Raw genomic sequence first — 19,365 nt, 5'->3', positions numbered from 1 at the left:
TATAAAAATCGTGATCTATCAGCTAAACTGTTTGCTATGTTTTTTTTTCATTCCAAAAGATTTTCAATGATTCAAATGTGAATTGAACTTCAGAAAGAAGATTGTCCGAACGCCATATTCCAGAATCGCAAGTTCAAATACTCGCCGGAAGAAAATATTTTTTTAATACTTTTCTATTAAATCTTCGACATCATCTATTTACTCCCAGTAAATTAAAATTTATTACTATTACTATTTTTTTTTTCCATAATTTATTGCCTTCCTTTTGATAAGTCCAGGAAAGTTCGCCTCCTTGGAAAGGAAATTTCGGGGATATTTTTACGGACATTTTTGGACATAATGTACACCTGATGTTTTTATATATTTTTTTAAAATTAGTATTAGACTTTCTGCTGATGGATTAAAAGGCAAAAATGTAATCCTGGCCTAAAGATTCATGTAGTTAGATGTTAGATTTATCTATTTATTTTTTTATAAACTTCTAATAATTTTTTTAAAAACAATTATAAATAGTTTGAACAATAGCAATGATGTTATTATAGTCAATGAAATGAAATTAGAAAAAAGGGAAATCCAACTTGATCTAATAAAAGAGAGGCGTTATGACGTTAATGAATTTAAAATTCAAAAAGCACAAAATTCCTCCTTAATAAACAAAAAAAAACTATAGTATACTATACTATAGTTTAATGTTTATAGTATATTTAAATATCATAAGCTTAAGAAAAAATGTTGACAGCTTTTTAGCATTTATAGATACCACTTGTCTTGATAAACTCGACATAATTGTACTGGGTACAACTATATTCCATATACTAAAAAAAACTAATATAATATTAAGAAATAATAATAATAATAAGAAACTACATTACATATTCGATAAACAAAAAAACTTTACTATCCCAGGATTTATAACTAATTATAAAATAGTTCAAATAATATTTGTGATTGAAATAGAACATACAACTCTCCCTACTTCAAAAATAATGCTAACTAAACTTATATTCTGCTTAAGCTCTATATGGTATTCACTGATAGCATGCTACAGATCTCCCAACACCTCAGAAAATTTATTTTTTAATGACTTTGATCTTTATCTAAATAATTTACCAAAAAAGGAAAGTATTAGCATTATAATTAGCGACTTCAACATTGACATCTTAAATAAAACAAATATAATAAACACTAGATATATAAATATGCTCCTTTACTATGGTTACAGCTCACTTAATCACTCATATACGAGAGTTACACAAGATAGTAATAGGTGTACTTTATTGTATTGGTACTACAAATTAATTTTGTTTACTATCTTTTGTTATCTATCCTGTATTAGGCATGTAGTTATTATGTTCAATAAATAAATTAAATTAAAAAAAAATAAGTTAAATTAAGTTAGAGCAGTTTTTAATGGAGTCATATTTTGCTACTTTTTTAAATAAACATTCGCTTTTCTGGAGAATACTTTCACAATATAATATTTGAAATATTGTGAAAAATTATGTCACCCAAATAAAGCGCGTTTATTTCCTAAAAATTTTATCTACCTTCCAAGCAATTTTTTTAACCAGCGACCAAAAGCCACTAAATTTGATGTTTCCAAAAACACATATTTTTTTCATTTTAAGAACCAATTTAAATATTTTCATAATTTTTTTACATTAATATAGAGGCGATTATGATAATTGGTAAAAAAATTATTCTCAGTGTTCAGTCAAATGAACTAAAACAGACAGTCCTACGTAAACATTCATTATTCTGCTGTCAGCAAACGTATTTATTTACTTTCTGGTTGGTCAGAGATAAATGTATGGATTATGTGTTGAAAATCAACCAAAAAAAAATATGTAGCTCAACTGCTTGAAATAAGAAAATCGTGGTTTAAAAAATTGTAGTTTAACTCACCCAAAAATTTATAAAAAATATTGGTTTAACTACTTGATATTAACAAAAAATCATGGTTTAACTGCATGAGTAAAATTAATTTATGGTTTAATCACTTGACCACTCCCAAAACCGCAAAAATAGGCTGAAATGTCAAGAAAATCACGATTTAATTCCACGAAAAGCCCCCCAAGACCAGCCTAAAATACAAAAAAAAAGATAAATATATGGCTTAGCTGTACGAAATTAGCATAAAAAATATTTTGCATAACCACCTGGAATAAAAATTGTAGTTCCACTGTCTGAAATTCAAGAAAAAATCGTGACTCAATTACCTAAAAAGAGTAGAGACTGCCTAAAATAATTTAAAAAAATATTTAACCTAGTTGTCTGGAATAAAAAATTAAAAAAAAACCATAATGGTATATGGAAATTTACATAGATATATGCTGCACACCCACTCCATGAAACATGATTTTATACATATAAGTCAACTTAATAAATTATCCTCTTTACTTTTACTTCATTTAAAATTTTATCTTAACTTAACTATTGAACTCTTACCTCTGTTCCAAAAATCTCAGTATGCAAATGCACCAGCCCATTAGCGATCGACAGGCAAATTTTCATCATTTGAGCATGGCTTAAAGTGGTGTGGTTCAAGTAATCATACAAACTGCCCGAAGAATGATAGTGAGTTATCAGCCACAGTTGGGTGCAAGAGTTCCTGGACGTCATATCGGAACCAATGTAACCGAGGATGTTCTCATGCCTCAGCAGGATTGTACTAAAATAATGAACAAATTATTAGACAAATTTCCTAGTAGGTATTTTAAATTAATTTATTTTTAAATTACCCAAAAACACAACTAATAACATTAACGAAAAATTAATTAATTTATTATTATTTATATTTTTTCTCTTTTTTTGTTTCGTTGTTTTTTATGTCTTTCTTTGCTCTTTGTATTTATTAAAAAAAGGAAAGAAAGGGAAAAAGATTGAAAGGAACTAATTTTTAATGAAACCAACAAATTTATCTCTTTTTAGCCTTGATAAAGACGAAAAATATATATATCGTCAAAACGTCGGCCAATTAAAAACTTAAGGTTCGATTTGTTGTGTCCAATCCCGCTACCTACATTTTCACCATAATATAATTATAAAATATTTAATAACCTAATAAAAAGCTAAGAAATTTACAATTTTTGGGCTGATTTTGTACTTATACGAGTGTGTTTTTTTAAATATTTACTGAAGTGGTTTACTAATTTAACATTGCTCTGTTAACAATAAAATCTTTGAAAAAATACAGCATATTTCTTTTGATTTGAATCCCGGATGCCGTTTTACGAACCTGTAAATTTCGGTCTCTCTGTTCCAACTAGCCTCGTCTCTAGAGAAAAAGATTTTGACGGCGACACTTTCCCCATGCCAAACGCCTCTCCACACTTCGCCGTATCGGCCCTTTCCGATACACTCCACCAAAGAGATTTGCTTCGCCATAGTGCGCTGAATGAGCAACGGCAACCCCGAGCCACTGCCGGACGTCATCGATTGTTCCAAGTATTCTCTTAATGTGCTGTCGCCGGCTGCCGTGGCCCTCAGCAGTTGTTCGTCGGCCGCGTAATACTGTTCTGGATCCATTCTAGATAATAATAATAGTCCTATTTTTATGTAAATCACATTTGAAAATACATATTACATCGATTATAAAAAAGTCTTAAAGTATAATAAAAGATTAACTTTTGTAGCTTTATGCTTAAATTCATTAAGAGAGGTGAACCTAAAGAAATCCAACTCATTACGTATCTTTATAGTACTCATTCAAGTATCCTTAGTTCTATCCCAAAGCTTTTTGAGAGGATTGTTTATGGTTTTTTGGTGCGTCATCTTGGTGTTGTAATTAATGACAGACAATTTGGTTTTAAGTCAGGGCGGTCTACTGAGCTGAATGTTCTCACTTTTACTGAGTTTGTTATCCAGTCTTTTGAGGAGGGTTGTCATGTACATGCAGTGTATACGGACTTCTGTAAAGCTTTTGCCCGAGTCAATCATGCAATTTTGTTAAGCAAACTAAGCAAGTACGGCCTTACCGGTCCCTTATATATGAAGTTGAAAAGCTACTTATCTAACCGTAGGCAGATTGTTAAACTGTGCAATTTTGATCAAATGAAGTACAGACTCCATTTAGTGTTCCCCAAGGATCCCACCTGAGGCCGCTGCTTTTTAAAATCTTCATCAATGATATTGGAAGTTGTTTCATGAATAGCTACTATCTGAAATTTGCGGATGACCTTAAGGTTTACCGTACAGTCTCAAATTTGGATGATTGCCTCAAACTTCAGCTTAACTTAAATAGGCTTGCTGGTTGGTGCACCGCTAATTATATGGTCTTGAATACCAGTAAATGTCATTACATACTTTTCTCTCGAGGTACAGGGTGTCCCAAATTCGAGGGTGACCATTGAAATCTCGGAAACCGTAAGAGTTACGGGGTCGGTTAAGTGGAGGCAAAGTTGCGCAATTTGGAGCTTAATAAAATGACGTTTAAAAATTTTTTAAATTCCGGGTACTTCCGGAGTTATCCGAAAAATATAGAAATTTGTCAACATCGTTTTTACCTTCTACCGACTTTATTTAAAGAGACATCGGAAAACTAAAAACAGTTTTTCATTGCCACTTTTTATGTCCTACAACATGATGCAAAAATTTTTAAAAAGTATTTTTAATTGCCTTTAAAATGAGGTATCGCCCTTGCATGTCCCATTACTTCCTTCTAGTACTTACCATAAGAACTCCATGAGTGCAAGAGAGAAAGATATATCAATGGGATTTCCAAATAAATTGGTTTTATATAAACTGAAGCTATAAAATACTCTGTATTTAATATACTTTTTTTTTTAACCAATTCAATGAAAATATATCAATTGAATACAGGGTATTTCAAAACTTTGGTTCATATATAACACAGAGTTAATGATAATTTCCCAGATAAACTTTTTAACAAATCCCATTGATATAATCCCGAGTTCTTATGGGAAGTACTAGAAGGAGTAATCGGACATGCAAGTGCGATACCTCATTTTAAAGGCAATTAAAAATGCTTTTTAAAAATGAGAAAATCCAATATGGAGCCCATAAGAAAAAATAAAGTTGATCGAAAAAAAACGAAACGTCAGATTTTTTTTTACGTCATGTTGTAGAGCATAAAAAGTTGAAACGAAAAACTGTTTTTAGTTTTTCGATATCTCTTTAAATAAAGTCAGTAAAAGGTAAAAACGATTTTGACACCTTTCGGTTTTTTTCGGCTAACTCCGGAAGTATCCGGAATTTCAAAATTTTTTAAACGTCATTTTATTAAGCACCAAATTACGCAACTTTGCCTCTATTCAACCGACTCCGTAACTCTTACGGTTTCCGAGATCCCAATGGTCACCCTCGAATTTGGGACACCCTGTACAGGCCAGCTTAATCATATTTATGCTATTAATGGCACTCCTCTGGAAGTGTTTCTCTTCTTTTATCAGAGTTTGGTGTTCAATCTCAATCTCTTACTTATAATACTTCACCCAGTCAGTTGTTTGTAGAAGCTTGTTAGTAACTTTGTTGTAAATACTTTTATAAATATGTTTTTTTTAATATTTGCAATTTAATATCATTTGTTTAAAAATGCTATACAGTTCCTAACTTTTATCAATTAAAAGAACTCGTCCATCATTTGAAAGAGACCTACGTAAATAGAGAAAACATTTTTTTGTATAAATTTTTTGTCAATCCAGTGATACAATATTATCACTACTTGTCATTTGCAAATTCAATAATGAGTCATACCAAGACGATTAAGTTACACATACAAAGATCATTTTAATTTATTTATTTACGGATAATATATACGGATAATATGATAAAGTTATTTCAAGAACATGTGATACATTTGCGATCTGATTTCCTAAAAGTTAGAGACTAGCACAAAGTACTGTGCAATTTTAGATCTGTATGAACAAAATACTGAAAATATATACCAATAGATCTAGTGTAAAAGACCATGGTATAACTTTGGACTCCCATACATGTTCCTTATAGGCAGACCCGTCAGACATCCTCATTCCATATTTCATCCCACCGAACCAATTATGGAAATAATTCCTTTGTTACCAGGGCAGGCAAACTTGCTAACCAGTACTCGGATTAGTTGGATTGTTTTACTAATAGAATAGAATTTTTGAAGACTGTTGAAAGCCAATGTTCTGTGAATGTATTCTGTGATGTGAAAACATTTAAGTCAAATTGTACCCTATCTATTTTTAAGGTTTTTATCAGGTATTATTAGGATTTTTGTGCAGTGTGTAGTGTAGGTTAGGTTTTCCTCTCTTGTAAAATGTTTTATATTGTTGTAAATTGGGCAATTGCTCGTTGGAAGAGAAATAAATAAATTACAATATCTATTTACACTGCTTGAGAGTCTGCTGATTAAGTGTGAAGCGAATAGAATGTTCTGCAATATAGAATGTTCAGAACGAGTATATTAAGTCCTTGGTATGCTGGTACATGAATTTTGTGCGTTTTCAGGCATTCTGGACTAGTTATAACGTTATTCAAGACTTTGTAGGTAAACCAAACATTATAATATTCACTTTAAACAATCTGTTTAAGCCAAGGTATAACTTGGTTAAATGCCTAGACAATTCAATTCCAGAATTTCTTCCAGAAATTTATTTTGAACATTGTAAATTCTATCAATATAAATTTGGTTATAAGAATCCAGAATGATATTTGAAAATTCAAGTCAAGATCTTACAAAGGAATGATAAATTTGTTTTAAAGCAAATACATTTCTAAAATATTGCATGATCTTTTAATGTAACCCAGAATTCTATACAATATATTCTATTCTATTAATTTATTGTGAAAAATCTTCATTTAAGCACATAAAATAAAGTAAACAAGATCGCTGAAAAAGTGAGTTTAAACCATTAATTATAGTACAAAAAATAAAGACATCTTAGCAAGATTGGTTTAAATATAAACTAAAAGCAACACGAACTATATATATGTCTACTTGCAATATGTTTGCAGACGATCTACAACTTTACAGGATAATTGAGTGGTGGGATGATTCATTGAAGCTTACAAGTGATTTGGATCTTACGCGGAAGTGGTCAGTATCTAATAATCTTTTGTAAATGTGAAAATATAATTCAAAGATTAGCATAAAGAGTACAAAAGTTCTGGGACTTGCTATCTGTAATTCTGAGGGACTATCTTAAGATGCGATTAAGTTACTGTAACTAATAATCTGGAATATTCTATTCTATCATTTGGTTACCACAGTATCAGATTCACATTGATTGTCTGCATCGTATTTAAAATAAGTTTCTACATTTCATGGGGTATAAACTTAATATTAAATTTGAAAACTACCATAGAACTGATATACATTTTTGGGTGCTGTGGTTGCACCAACATTATGATCCCATATCAAATGGGACTGTGCACCACATTTATACAGGTTTTTTTTGGAAACTAAAGGTTAAGGTGAAGTCTTAGTGAAACCAAGCTATTCCTACTTGAAATATGTTATTTGATCTGTGTGTGAGTTATTAGAACAATACATCATAAAAAATTAATTAATATATAAAATGTTAAGTGCATTTTTCATGCCGGTGAGTGTATACACTTTTACTATCTACAGCTGTTTAATTAGCATAATATCCAAATCACTTACCGACTCTCATTACACAGTCTATTCCTGTGCATCCGCCTTAAAAGATACAAAACAAGCATTCCTAGTGACCCTAAAATCACTACCGGACCCAATATTGCTGCAACCATTTTAAGGACAAACATCACCGACTCGGAGTAAGGATTATATGTCTCCTTAAAAGCCGGAGGGAGATCGGGAAATGTTCCGTTGTTGCAAAAATTACCTAAAAATGTATTCCATCAAAATAACATTTGTTTGATGAAAGAATGGACTAACAACCTTCACAACATTCAACTCTATACTGTCCACTAGCATGCCTTTTATGTTGAGCAGTAAAAGAAGGGGTTTTACACATAAAAATTAACTGCTCAGATTTGGTGGTGCAGCCTCTTGAAATACTTTCGTCACCTAAAATGCGAAAAATGCTTAAGTTTCCTAAAAAGTGAGTAAATGCCAGCAAATTGTATATTTATTTATTCTCACAAGCAATGAATAGACTCTTTATGGGATTGTTAACATAATATTTTAAAATTGTGTACCAAAAAACCCCATTTACAAATTGAAAATATCCAGTTTGGTTTATTAAAGCTTAAATATTATATAATCAATTTATACAGCTTAAAACTAAAATAAAGAGTTTAAAAATGCATATAACCAATATTTTTACAATATTCAACATGTTATAAATAGGGATTCAGGGTCATTCTGCCTCAAAAGTTCACTAAATATTCTAGTTAAAATGTTTCTAAAAAATGATGAATACACTGATGGCAAGGGTATAACAAATATATTTGTATCTTATTTTAGACCTGTGTATGTTGAGGGTGACCTATTCGATCAAGAGCACACTCACCATTATGAGACTGGTGAGCCTTTTTATTTTAACTATATTGATTATATAGTGAGACAGTAAAAACCGTTCAACCAATAAAGCTTAGGGACCAGATAATATACCATCTTATATAACAAAGTGTATCATAGGATTTTTTCTGAACCACTGAGGATATTAAAAAACGTTAAAATGTCTTTAAAAACTAAAACCTTTCCAAAAAAAATTAAATGAAGTTAGGATTTTTTCAGTTTTCAAAAAAGAAAATTCAGCAAATATATAAATATATAGCTATTTTATCAATAATATACAAGTTCTTTTTATACTTACGTTCATAACAAACTAACAGATAGACAACATAGATTTCTTAAAAATAAATGAACGCCTGCAAATGTATGTAAAATACGCAAAATATAGCAGATAATTTAAATAAAAAATTCCAAGTAGATGTTGTCTACACGGATTTTACAAAGACTTTTGACAAGATCTGATGCACAGTTCTTTCAGATAAATTGAGGATATAGGTGAAATTATTTTATTGCAACATCCATATGTGGTAAAAACAATAAAATTACTTATGATTAAATTAATGGAGAGGTCTGTCTCAATTTGGTAAGATGCACGACCAATCACTGAAATTGTATATAAAATGAAAGCATATAAAATGGATGGATTTACTGTCAGAAACAGCAAAAGCTTTAATAATCTAAAGTGTGTCAGAACACTTTATTTGTCTTATGTACGAACAAAATAAAAACAATCAAATCAACATTAAAACAAACGAAAGTATAAAGTTTTTTAAAAGGGCTTGTAAAAATCATTTAATTGTAAATTTAGTATATTAAACTACTTATTTCTAAAAAAATTTCTATGTTTTGTCTGGTTTGTGTCTCATTTTTGTTAGTATAATATACATATGTTTGTGGGTGGTAATTGTATAGTGTTAAAACTTTTATATTACGGTAATTACTAAGTAACCTTGTTGTATAACTTGTATTAGTTTTTGACTAAATAAATGATATATATATATATATATATATATATTAAGAGCCACACTAGAGTAATGTCCTATTATCCAGAACCCCTATTACTTCATTTGTAAACATGCCATAAAAAAGTTCTAAACAAATTATTAAGATATATATATTTTAAACAATCTGGTATTTCAAACAAGCAGGTATCAGATACACATCCCAAATTTCATATCATGAAATTATACAACATTAAAATGTTAGAAGATCCCTGGAATAATATTTAATTATGATTTTTGCATAAACTTATTAATGGTAGTATTGTTGATCCTAATCTGGTAGCTTTGTTAAATTTTTATGTACCATCTTATCAAACAAGAAATTCTGTAGTGTTGTATGTGGATGATGTGCATACAAACATTATTTAAACTTTCCTATTATTAAGATGTGTAAGATATATAATGAAATAAAGGAACAATATGATATTTTTAATATAAGATTCACTAGTCTTAAAAATCGACTCAAAGAAATACTATATTTTTATTTATATGTTTAGCTGTTATAAAATTATTTAGCAAAATCCTCCTGTGAATATACATGTCTGTAGAGTTTGTAAATAAATAAATAAACTAGAAAAGCCACTTACACATAGTTAACTTCAAAATTTATACATTGTTATTGGATATGCTAAATAAAAGATTCTTGGCTTTAGGGAAATGATTAATGAGCTACTTATTGCAATAAGGTTCAAATTTATTGCAATAAGGGGTACAAATGTCAGGGCCACCAATACTATTCTTTTATTATATTCACCAGAAAATCTTAATTTTATAAGTAATACAGATATTTACATATACAAAGCCATACTCCAAGAAATCAAAATGTTTGGACTAATCTCAACATTAAAGTTTTTTAGCCATATGATAATATATGTTCAGCAAAAGAACCTTCATTCTTGTAATTGTTCAATTTTTAAAGTGTAATCAGGATTACTATTTAGGGTAAATTAAATGCAGGCATTTAATTGAAAGGTGGCAAATTTGATCAATGACTGTCAGATACATGATAAGGTCAAACTTAGAAGCCTGAGGTACTTTAAGAGATAAACTGGGTATTTTTATGACATAATAAATTAACGTAAACAATATTAACATAGAGGAAGCAAAAGATAATCTATATCAAAATTTAACAAGAGACAACATTGAACATATAGGGTTCAAGTGCAGAAGCTCTTATCTTGTAATCAGTCATATTGAAAGAATGTTTCTTAAATTCTCATAATTTAAAAAGTTTGGATACAACCCAGAATGAGGCTTTGACAATTGGCCTTTGCTTCATATGATTATGAGTGTTTATCTATGGGAAACAGAAGGATAATTTTTCTTTTTAAAACTATTAAAAATCAGGTGAATTGTACTAGCATTTCCCTTGCATTATTGGTTTTAAGGTATTCCCCATATATAAAATGTGTTCCTTATTAAATAAATATGCCTTTGATATTATCAATTCATCAAAATTAAAATTACTAGTAGGCTTTATAAACATCAATCTGCAATGTTACCTTAGAACTATGATTTAATGATTGTCATGTTATCTTTTTGTAATACTACCTTAGAAGCTTTTAAGTTGTGTATTATTACTTATACCTGAGTATAACATATATTCTTACTGTATTTTAATATTGTTTTTAATGTACTGTTACATTTTAAGTTTGGTATTTGTAAATGGCAATCATTGCTGAAGACACTGTAAAAAAATACAAACTAGATGATAGTGAGAAAAACACTTGGATGTTGCAAAGGCACTTGAACTGTACCTAATATGATAATTTCTAACTATGGTATTAGGGATTCAGTGTTGAATGTTTTCTTAAGCTACCAACTTTTTTTATGCTGATGACTAGTGGTGTTTATGATAAAATTATAATCTAAATATGAAACTCATGAACACCATTAAAATGATAATAAATTATTATAATAAAAACTATTTTGCACATACAGGTGATGTGATAGCCCATCTAGGTGCAAATTAAATATAATTTTGCAATTAGGATATATATAAATGGATAAAGATAATGCTCTAGATCTTCATAATATATTTGATTTTGTAGTAAGGTGCTCATTGAAATATATAATTAAACAGAAAATTATATTTTTTGTTTGGGTGCTAGAACTAAGATTTAATTAGGGATTATCCAACAGCAGTACCTATACATATTTTAACAGTGGCATTGCCTTTCAATATGTTTATTTTAAGCTAATTTACATTCAATGTTTTAATTTTCATTATGTGTAAAAATTTCAAATTTCTTCTACCACATATTGTACACATTTTAAATGCTGACTTATGGTTGTAATTTTGAAATGTCTTCATAGTGATAAATTTTGTTTAAAATATTGAAAATTAATGAAACATTTTAAACATGTAAACCAATAAAGCCCGAATTGATAAGTCTATTTTTCGAAAAATGTAATGCATATGAATAAAGATTTATATTACCAGAACTTTCTCTAACTCGAGACTTCCAACACTGGACTGCATTATGGCACACACTAGGATGGTCACAGTTTGGGGGATCACAAGAGTAGCATTGGTAGCCTTTTGGCTGGCTATATTGCAACATATTAATGTTTTCCTGTCTGTTTAGCAGGTCATTTGTGTGAGGTGGAGGTTCCCATGGATAGTTTTCATTGTAATCTTCATCATCATCTGTTTCCTCCTTGAGGACAGGTTTCTTTTGTATTGCTGCCTCAATCTCCACTAAATAAGGAAACATTTTTAATAATAAAATTTATATTAAATAGTTCTTATACTATTTTATTTTATCTTATATGAGCCAGAACAGAAAACTTAATAGGATAAGTATGTGTTGTACATTGTAGAAGCATATGACTTGTTGCTGGTGTGGGGGACATGGTAAAATTATAATATATATTAAGTACATTTACTGTAGGATCTAGAAAATTAATGCATTATTAAGAAAGGTGTTTTACCTGAAGCATAATATAAAATTAAGAATATAAACAAACAATTAACAAATCTTGTGGAAGCCATTTTACTTCTGGTATAGCTAGGGTGCGATGTTGCCGCTTAGGTTAAATTTTCAGTAGATTCAAGACTTAGTAAAATAAGACTAAGTCTTGAATCAACTGAAGAGATACTAAAATTTGTTTTCTAAGCCCAAGTTTTTCGTTACTAAAATGAATATATTTTTATTCTATTTCAAGATATATTTTCCTAATAAAAGCAATAAAAATTTATAAAAAGTTTAAGATAGTTTTGGAAAAATATCCTACTTCGTCTAAAGCTTATGAAGACATGGCAACGCTGAAAAATTTAAACAAAACAATAAAATGTGACAGGAAACTCGCGGTGGGGGAAGAATATTTTAGACACTGTTGCCACATGTTCACGCGACAAATAAGGCTGTGAGATTATTAAGTAAATCTTTTAATCCATTATTTTTTAAAAAATTTACAATAATTTATTTTTTATTAAATGTTGACAGTATTAATACCTTATGTCGTTCATAGTGTTAACTGAATTAAAAATCTCGATAACAAGGGCGGCAACATCGCTTTATTTTTTTTATGCAATTATCATGTAAAATGTCACTTGTCACATTTTTCTGTCAACACAACGTCAACGTCAAACTAGTTAATAAAAAACACAAAAATCAAAATATAACAACAGTTATAGAAATTCAAAATTAAAAGCCTCAAAAATACAATTTTATTTGACTTGTGCCCGTTCGAGACTGTTTAGCTTAAGCATTTTTATCCTTACTAAAGGTATTTTAGAAAAATGCTCTTCGGTTCATTCATTGTGTACTTTAATTTTCAAGTCTAAAGAATTTTGTTTAGTTTGTGTCCACAAAGTTGTTCTTTTCTGTAATAAAAAATGTCCATAAACGTGACCGTATCTGGAAATCCAGTGAAAATAAAACGTGGAAAGCTAATTAATGTCGATCCTCAAGTCGAGGCCAAAAAAGAAATGGAAAAAAGAAGAATTTTGAGGTTACAACAGGTTCGACAGCAGTCCAAAGAGTTTGCAGACAAAGTCCGGAATAAAGTAAAGAAAGAAAAAGTAAAACAAATGGGAGAAATCAAAAAGCAAGGTATTTTTTCAGGATAGTCTCCTTTTCAGAATAAACTTTTTTTGATACTTTTTTGTCTTAACATCAACTTTTCAGATCGAGAAAAACTAAACAGTTGGCAAAACAAAAAACTGTTAGAACTTCAAAATGAATATTTAAACGTTCTTGAAGAAATTGGTGCTGGACATAAGGAAGCAGAAGAATATGCAGATGAGAATGAAATAGTTGAGAAGCAAAAGCAGGAAAACCAAGAAATAGCCAAAGCAAGAGGAAAGCTGGCCAAAACCAAGCTGCAAGTTCAAAAAAATGAAGACAACTATAAGAAAGCTATGCCTCTACAACACAAAAAAATTGTAAGGGATATTGAAAATACTAGAGCCGCACTTGTTGCCGCTATGAACAAACAGAAATCAAAGAAATGTCAGGTGAGTCTCACTAGCACCTTAGTAAAGCACTTTTATTAAATTTGAATTTCCTTTTAGAAAAACAAATGCAAATTGAAACAAAAACCAAAAGCTGACATAAATATAACAATACCAAACGATTCTGACTTCAGTGAGGCCTCAAGCTCTGATTCTTCCAAACATTTAACAAAAATTGCCGAGGAGGAAGATGCCAATGATAGTGATGGATTCTGTGAATGTTCAGACTCAGACTCTGACTTTGAAGAGTGTGAACATGATGATGAGAAGGCACCAGAAGAATCACCAGTTGAAACCAACCAGAATAGAGGTACTTTATTTTTGTATAAATTTTGTACATTTAATTTGTTTAAGCATGTTAAATTGGCTTTGTTTTTAAGTGCCTTAATTTGCTTATTATATACTGGTTCTTAAACTAAATTTTATTTGGAGTGCTTAAAATTTTTTTTTTAATTTATTTTTTTAACCTCCTTTAAAATACAAAATATTTATTACATCAAAAAGTGTACTTACTACTTATATTAACTAGTGCCTAATACCTACATAAAAACTAAACCTAGACAAAATAAAACAAGTAAAAAAAAACACTATACCTCTAAATTAATTTTTAAATGCAAACCTAACAGGTTTTGCATACTATAGGAATTTGTTTTAAAAGCATCATTTATTTGTTTTACAGAAGAATTTAAAAAGTCTATAATATCACACTTAATTATCACATGGCACTTATAAACATCTTATTTATAGGTGAACAATTGGTCTTATTAGTAGAGAACAGTCTTTAGTTATTTAATCTTGTATGGATATATAACGAACTTCCTGATATAAAGGAACCTTAAGAATCACTTTTAAACCTTTTCAATCAGATCCACTTTGAATATGGCTTGCTCTGCCCATATAATAGAGTTCTTAATAAATAAATTTAGACTGAATTTTACAAATTTAATTTGTTCAAATATTTTAAGTTGCCCAATATTAATAATACTGGTCTTATTATATACTGATTCTTAATCTAAATTCTTGTAGTCTTATTGGGGATGCTATTACCTGCACAATTGGGTTTGTACTTTCGTCGTGTATGAACTTTTTTCTTGTCTCAGTTAGTAGTTTTCCAAAGTCTATTTTCCATTGTGTTATCATGATTAGATATATTATAGGTTTTCCTATCTTCCTGGTTATGTTTTTAAGCTTCTAACTCTCGGTACTTTTCCTTCTTCCCAAATATATGTTGATTTTGTTGCAGTCCTTCTCCCCGCTCTCATTCTTTTTCTCTATAATTTTTTTTCTCACTATATTACTGGTCAACCAAAAAATAAAATTAGCAGATTCTTTAGTAGTAAGTCAGTTCAACTATTGCAACATTTTATATGGACCAACTATCACAACGATAGATACAAAAGAGTACAAAAAAGTTGTTTGAGATTTATTTACGGCATAAGAAAATATGACCCTGTGTCACATAAGCTGCATTATGCCAAATGGTTAAATATACAGGCTAGACGTAAAATGCACTCGTTGTATTTTTTCACAATATTATTTTTAACATCAATCCACCATGCTTGACCAATAAAATAAAATATAGAACCGATGTTCACAGCTTAAACCTAAGATTTAGGGGTCTTATATCTCCACCACCACATAAAACATCTCTATTTCATAGAAGTTTTTCTTATAACATTTATAAGCTGTATATCATTATCCCTCATTCATTAAGTACTAAAACCTTCAATATTTAAGAAGATGTTAAGATGGCGGATGTTTTGTGAATTTAACTTATAAGTAGGTGCCGTGCAGCTGATTTACATTTTGTTGTAAGTATTTTTGCTATTTTTTTTTAATTAGATCTTTCTATGTACCTACTAATAAGTATAGATATTTTAATATAATTTTTTTTGTTTCTCTCCATATTTTTGAAATTTATTATTTGTATAGTTTTATGTTTGATTGTATAGGGGTTGAACTTTAAACAATTTTTAATTGCTTTTTCCTTGCTATCTCCTTTTTTTGCAATTTATATATTTACTTGCTTGAACTATTGTATTGATTGTGTTGCAAAAATAAATGGTATTATTATTATATCTTGGGCTATCTTATTGTATTCTACCTTATCTTCATTCTTTTTGGTATTTAGGTATTTCAAGTACTTTCGCTTTTTGTTTTCTATTTTTGCTTTAATAAACTGGTCCTACCAATAGGGTTTTCCTCTGTTCCTATTTTTTTTATAAGGGCGAAGTGCTTCATTGGCTGCTGCATGGATAGATTCTTTTATATGATCGTAATGTTCTTCTACAGAATGAAACTGATTGTTAGTATCTAGTTTTTCCTTCAGTCTATTCATGTATAATTCTCTTACACTATCATGCCCCAAGCTTTCAAGGGTGTATCTTATTTCTTTAATCAGTTTTCCGTTTCCGAGTTCGTATCCGGTTCTATCGTTTTTATTGGGTCAAATGTTATACTAGTCTTTAGGAAGTAATGGTCACTTCCGTAATTTGGTCCTCTACATGCTCTTACATCATGCACTCTTAACTTTGACTCCTGGTTTATGATACAATAATCTATAATTGAAAGAAAGAAAATGTGCTATATTACGTAAGACAAAACAAAATCTTGGAAGGAAAATCGTTAACCTGGCGAGTCATATGACCAGTGTTAGAGGGAGGTTTAGGACATTTATGAATAAGAGTAGCTGTTTCTAAGATAAAAAGAGAAAAAAGAGTTAGGATTTTTTGGGATATAAAGAGAGGTTTACAAGAATCTCTTAACCCAGCGGAACATAGGTATCTAACTGCCTTTTTTTGAATCACAAAAATTATGTTTAATAATCCCTGGTTGCTTAAACCCCAAAAAGGCAAGCCATAACGAAGATGGGACTCAATAAGAGAAAAGTACACTGAACGTACAACTACCCCTCCCAGCTCATGCCCCGCCATTCTTACTGCAAAGCATCCAGAGGATAATTTTGATGCAAGATTTAGGATATGATCTTCGAAGCGAAGGCGACCATCAATGGTAATACCAAGGAACTTACAGCTTTCTTTGTATTGCAAGGGGGAGTTTTCACTAAACATAAGGCCCTGAACGTCACACTTAAATCCCATAGTAAAGGTTTTGCCCACATTAAATACAAGCCTGTTTGCAGCACACCACTCCGATAAAATCTTAAGATCCTTAATAACCTGGGCTCTAAATTATCAGAATCTCTATGATTCCATAAAATGATGGTATCATCAGCAAACTGAACCACTTTGCCCTGCAGTTTTAATGGACCCAAATCATTTACATAGAGCAAAAATAATAGTGGTCCTAACACTGAACCCTGAGGTACTCCAGTTTTAAGGGATCTGGAATTGGATAAACATCCAGATACTGTAACTCTTTGGGTACGATTAGACAGATATGATTCCAGCCATTGCAATGCCACACCTCTAAAGCCATAATTATTGAGCTTAGACAGCAGTATTCCATGATCTACACAATCAAATGCCTTGGATAAATCGCAAAACACTGCACCCGCGGACTCTCCAGAATTTAAGGACACAGACACTCTCCAAAAATCCGAAAACAGCGTCATGAGTCCCTTTTCCCGTTCGAAATCCAAACTGATTTGCAGATAAAATGCAATTATGTTGCAAAAAAGACAAAATTCTGATTTTTGCAAGTTTTTTAACTATCTTGGAGAGGGTAAATAATATAGAAATTGGACGGAAATTATAAGGCTCACTCAAATCTCCATCCTTATAAAGAGGGATAACCACTGCCTCTTTCAAACATGCTGGAAAGATGCCATTATAAAAGAAATTGTTTATGACAGAAGCTAAGGCACTCAATGCTGAGTCAGGCAAAAGGAGTAGTAATTTTGATGATATTCCATCAGCTCCAGCTGATTTATGGTTTCTTAAGCTTTTAATTGCATCTTCAACGTCAGTAAGGGTAACAGGATAAAAGAAAAAAGAATTTTGAACTTGTTGAATATAATGCAAAGGATCAATATTAGTATTCACATCCTTGAGCAATAAATGAGGAATATTACAGTAATAATCATTTAAACTATTTGGTCTTACTTCTGGTTCTGAAACTTTCTTGTGAGAATGCCTGAAGTCATTTATAATTGACCAACATTCTCTCTGCCTATTTGAGGACACATTCAAGCGGTCACTATAATATTTAACCTTTGCTGCTTTTATCGTCTTTCTGTATAGACTACGATATTTCTGATGATAAAGAATAATGTTTGCATTAGTTGTATACTTGCACAACTTAGCCAAAAAACGGAGGTTTTTAGCTGAAGTTCTGAGGCCTGCTGTGACCCATGGTTTTCTATTTTTCATTTTAAGCCTCTTTTTAGGAAAACACTGATTAATCTTGTCACATGGCACATGAAATCATAATATAGAATAAACGGGTCAGGAGCCATTTCAACTGCATTCCAATTAACCAAAGCTGTAGTAGAAGAAAAAGCATTGAAATTTGCTCTGCTGAAAATTCTTCCTATATAATGAGATGAAGGAAATACAGTGTTGCATAGAATCCTAGCGAGAATGGCTTCATGGTCAGAAATACCAGATGAGAGTACTCTACATGACACATCATTTAAATTTGTACACAAATAATCAATATTAGTTGCAGATGAGGATGTTATATGTGTGGGTGAAAGAACATGCTTGCATGCTACTTAAAAGGGATGTATAATATGATAGCAAGCTTACATCAGTAAAGTTAATATTAAAGTCACCAGCTAATATAACTATGGAGTGTAGAGACAATTAGGATAATAGAGAATCAAGTTTGCCCAGGAACATACCAATATCTCCTGTGGGTGGTCCATAAACACAAAGAACATATAAATTAAATCGCTTACAAAAACAAAGGGAGAATTCAAAAACCTTCTCCAACAGAAAGCTATCATACTTATTAATTTTACAGAAAAAAGCTTCAATTGTTTGTTTAACTAAAATAGCTGTTCCTCCATGTATGGAGTGTTGCCTACAAAAAATTGATATAGGAATATAATCAGATATTAAGAAACATTCGTTAGGCTTTAACCAGTGCTCAATTAGTAATACAATATCAGGAAAATCACATGAATCAAGTAAAAGATGAAGCTCGTCCATTTTATTTCTTAGAGACTGTATATTTAAAATAAAACTACTGAAACTTTTCACATGCTTATTTTTCAATGTTATTTATAGAGTGAGCTTCATCTTCTGAGTATTTATCTATAAAAAAGAATTCTTATCACAGTCAGTTTTTAGAAGTCCAGGTTGATTACTTGGTTTTATTGTGGACACATTTTTTGATGAAATGCTACTTTTGAAATGTTTTAAAATATGGGTATACAGTAATGATGCCAAATCTGATCCAAAATTGCTGGCATGATTAGACTCTAAAATTCTATTTAGATTAATGTTATTTGCATGAAATATTCTATAGAGAGCCTTATTGCTATTATAAATTAC

The 19,365-nt window shown here is 30.4% G+C and overlaps 2 protein-coding genes across 3 annotated transcripts in view; one reads left to right on the top strand and one right to left on the bottom strand.

Moving 5' to 3' along the window:
• The window catches only part of LOC126739233 (activin receptor type-1), a 35,496-nt gene extending 23,031 nt beyond the window's left edge, over positions 1 to 12,465 (bottom strand). The window contains exons 1-6 of the mRNA XM_050444809.1: positions 12,382 to 12,465; positions 11,888 to 12,148; positions 7,868 to 7,996; positions 7,610 to 7,811; positions 3,239 to 3,529; positions 2,449 to 2,671 (exon numbers count right to left, since the gene is read on the bottom strand). Of these exons, the coding sequence (XP_050300766.1) occupies positions 2,449 to 2,671; positions 3,239 to 3,529; positions 7,610 to 7,811; positions 7,868 to 7,996; positions 11,888 to 12,148; positions 12,382 to 12,442 (1,167 nt within the window). The 5' untranslated portion in view covers positions 12,443 to 12,465. The remainder of the gene's footprint in view (positions 1 to 2,448; positions 2,672 to 3,238; positions 3,530 to 7,609; positions 7,812 to 7,867; positions 7,997 to 11,887; positions 12,149 to 12,381) is intronic.
• Positions 12,466 to 13,045: 580 nt separating this feature from the next.
• LOC126739385 (uncharacterized) overlaps positions 13,046 to 19,365 on the top strand; it is a 51,764-nt gene continuing 45,444 nt past the window's right edge. For both annotated transcript variants that reach the window (XM_050445043.1, XM_050445042.1), the window contains exons 1-3: positions 13,046 to 13,505; positions 13,581 to 13,909; positions 13,967 to 14,216. In XM_050445043.1, coding sequence (XP_050301000.1) covers positions 13,289 to 13,505; positions 13,581 to 13,909; positions 13,967 to 14,216 — 796 coding nt within the window. In that variant the 5' untranslated portion in view covers positions 13,046 to 13,288. The remainder of the gene's footprint in view (positions 13,506 to 13,580; positions 13,910 to 13,966; positions 14,217 to 19,365) is intronic.

The sequence above is a fragment of the Anthonomus grandis genome, chromosome 8 (assembly GCF_022605725.1).
Source record: "Anthonomus grandis grandis chromosome 8, icAntGran1.3, whole genome shotgun sequence".
Classification (NCBI taxonomy): Eukaryota; Metazoa; Arthropoda; class Insecta; order Coleoptera; family Curculionidae; genus Anthonomus; species Anthonomus grandis.
Note: the sequence above shows the minus strand (reverse complement) of the source record. Positions and strands in the feature narration are given on the sequence as shown.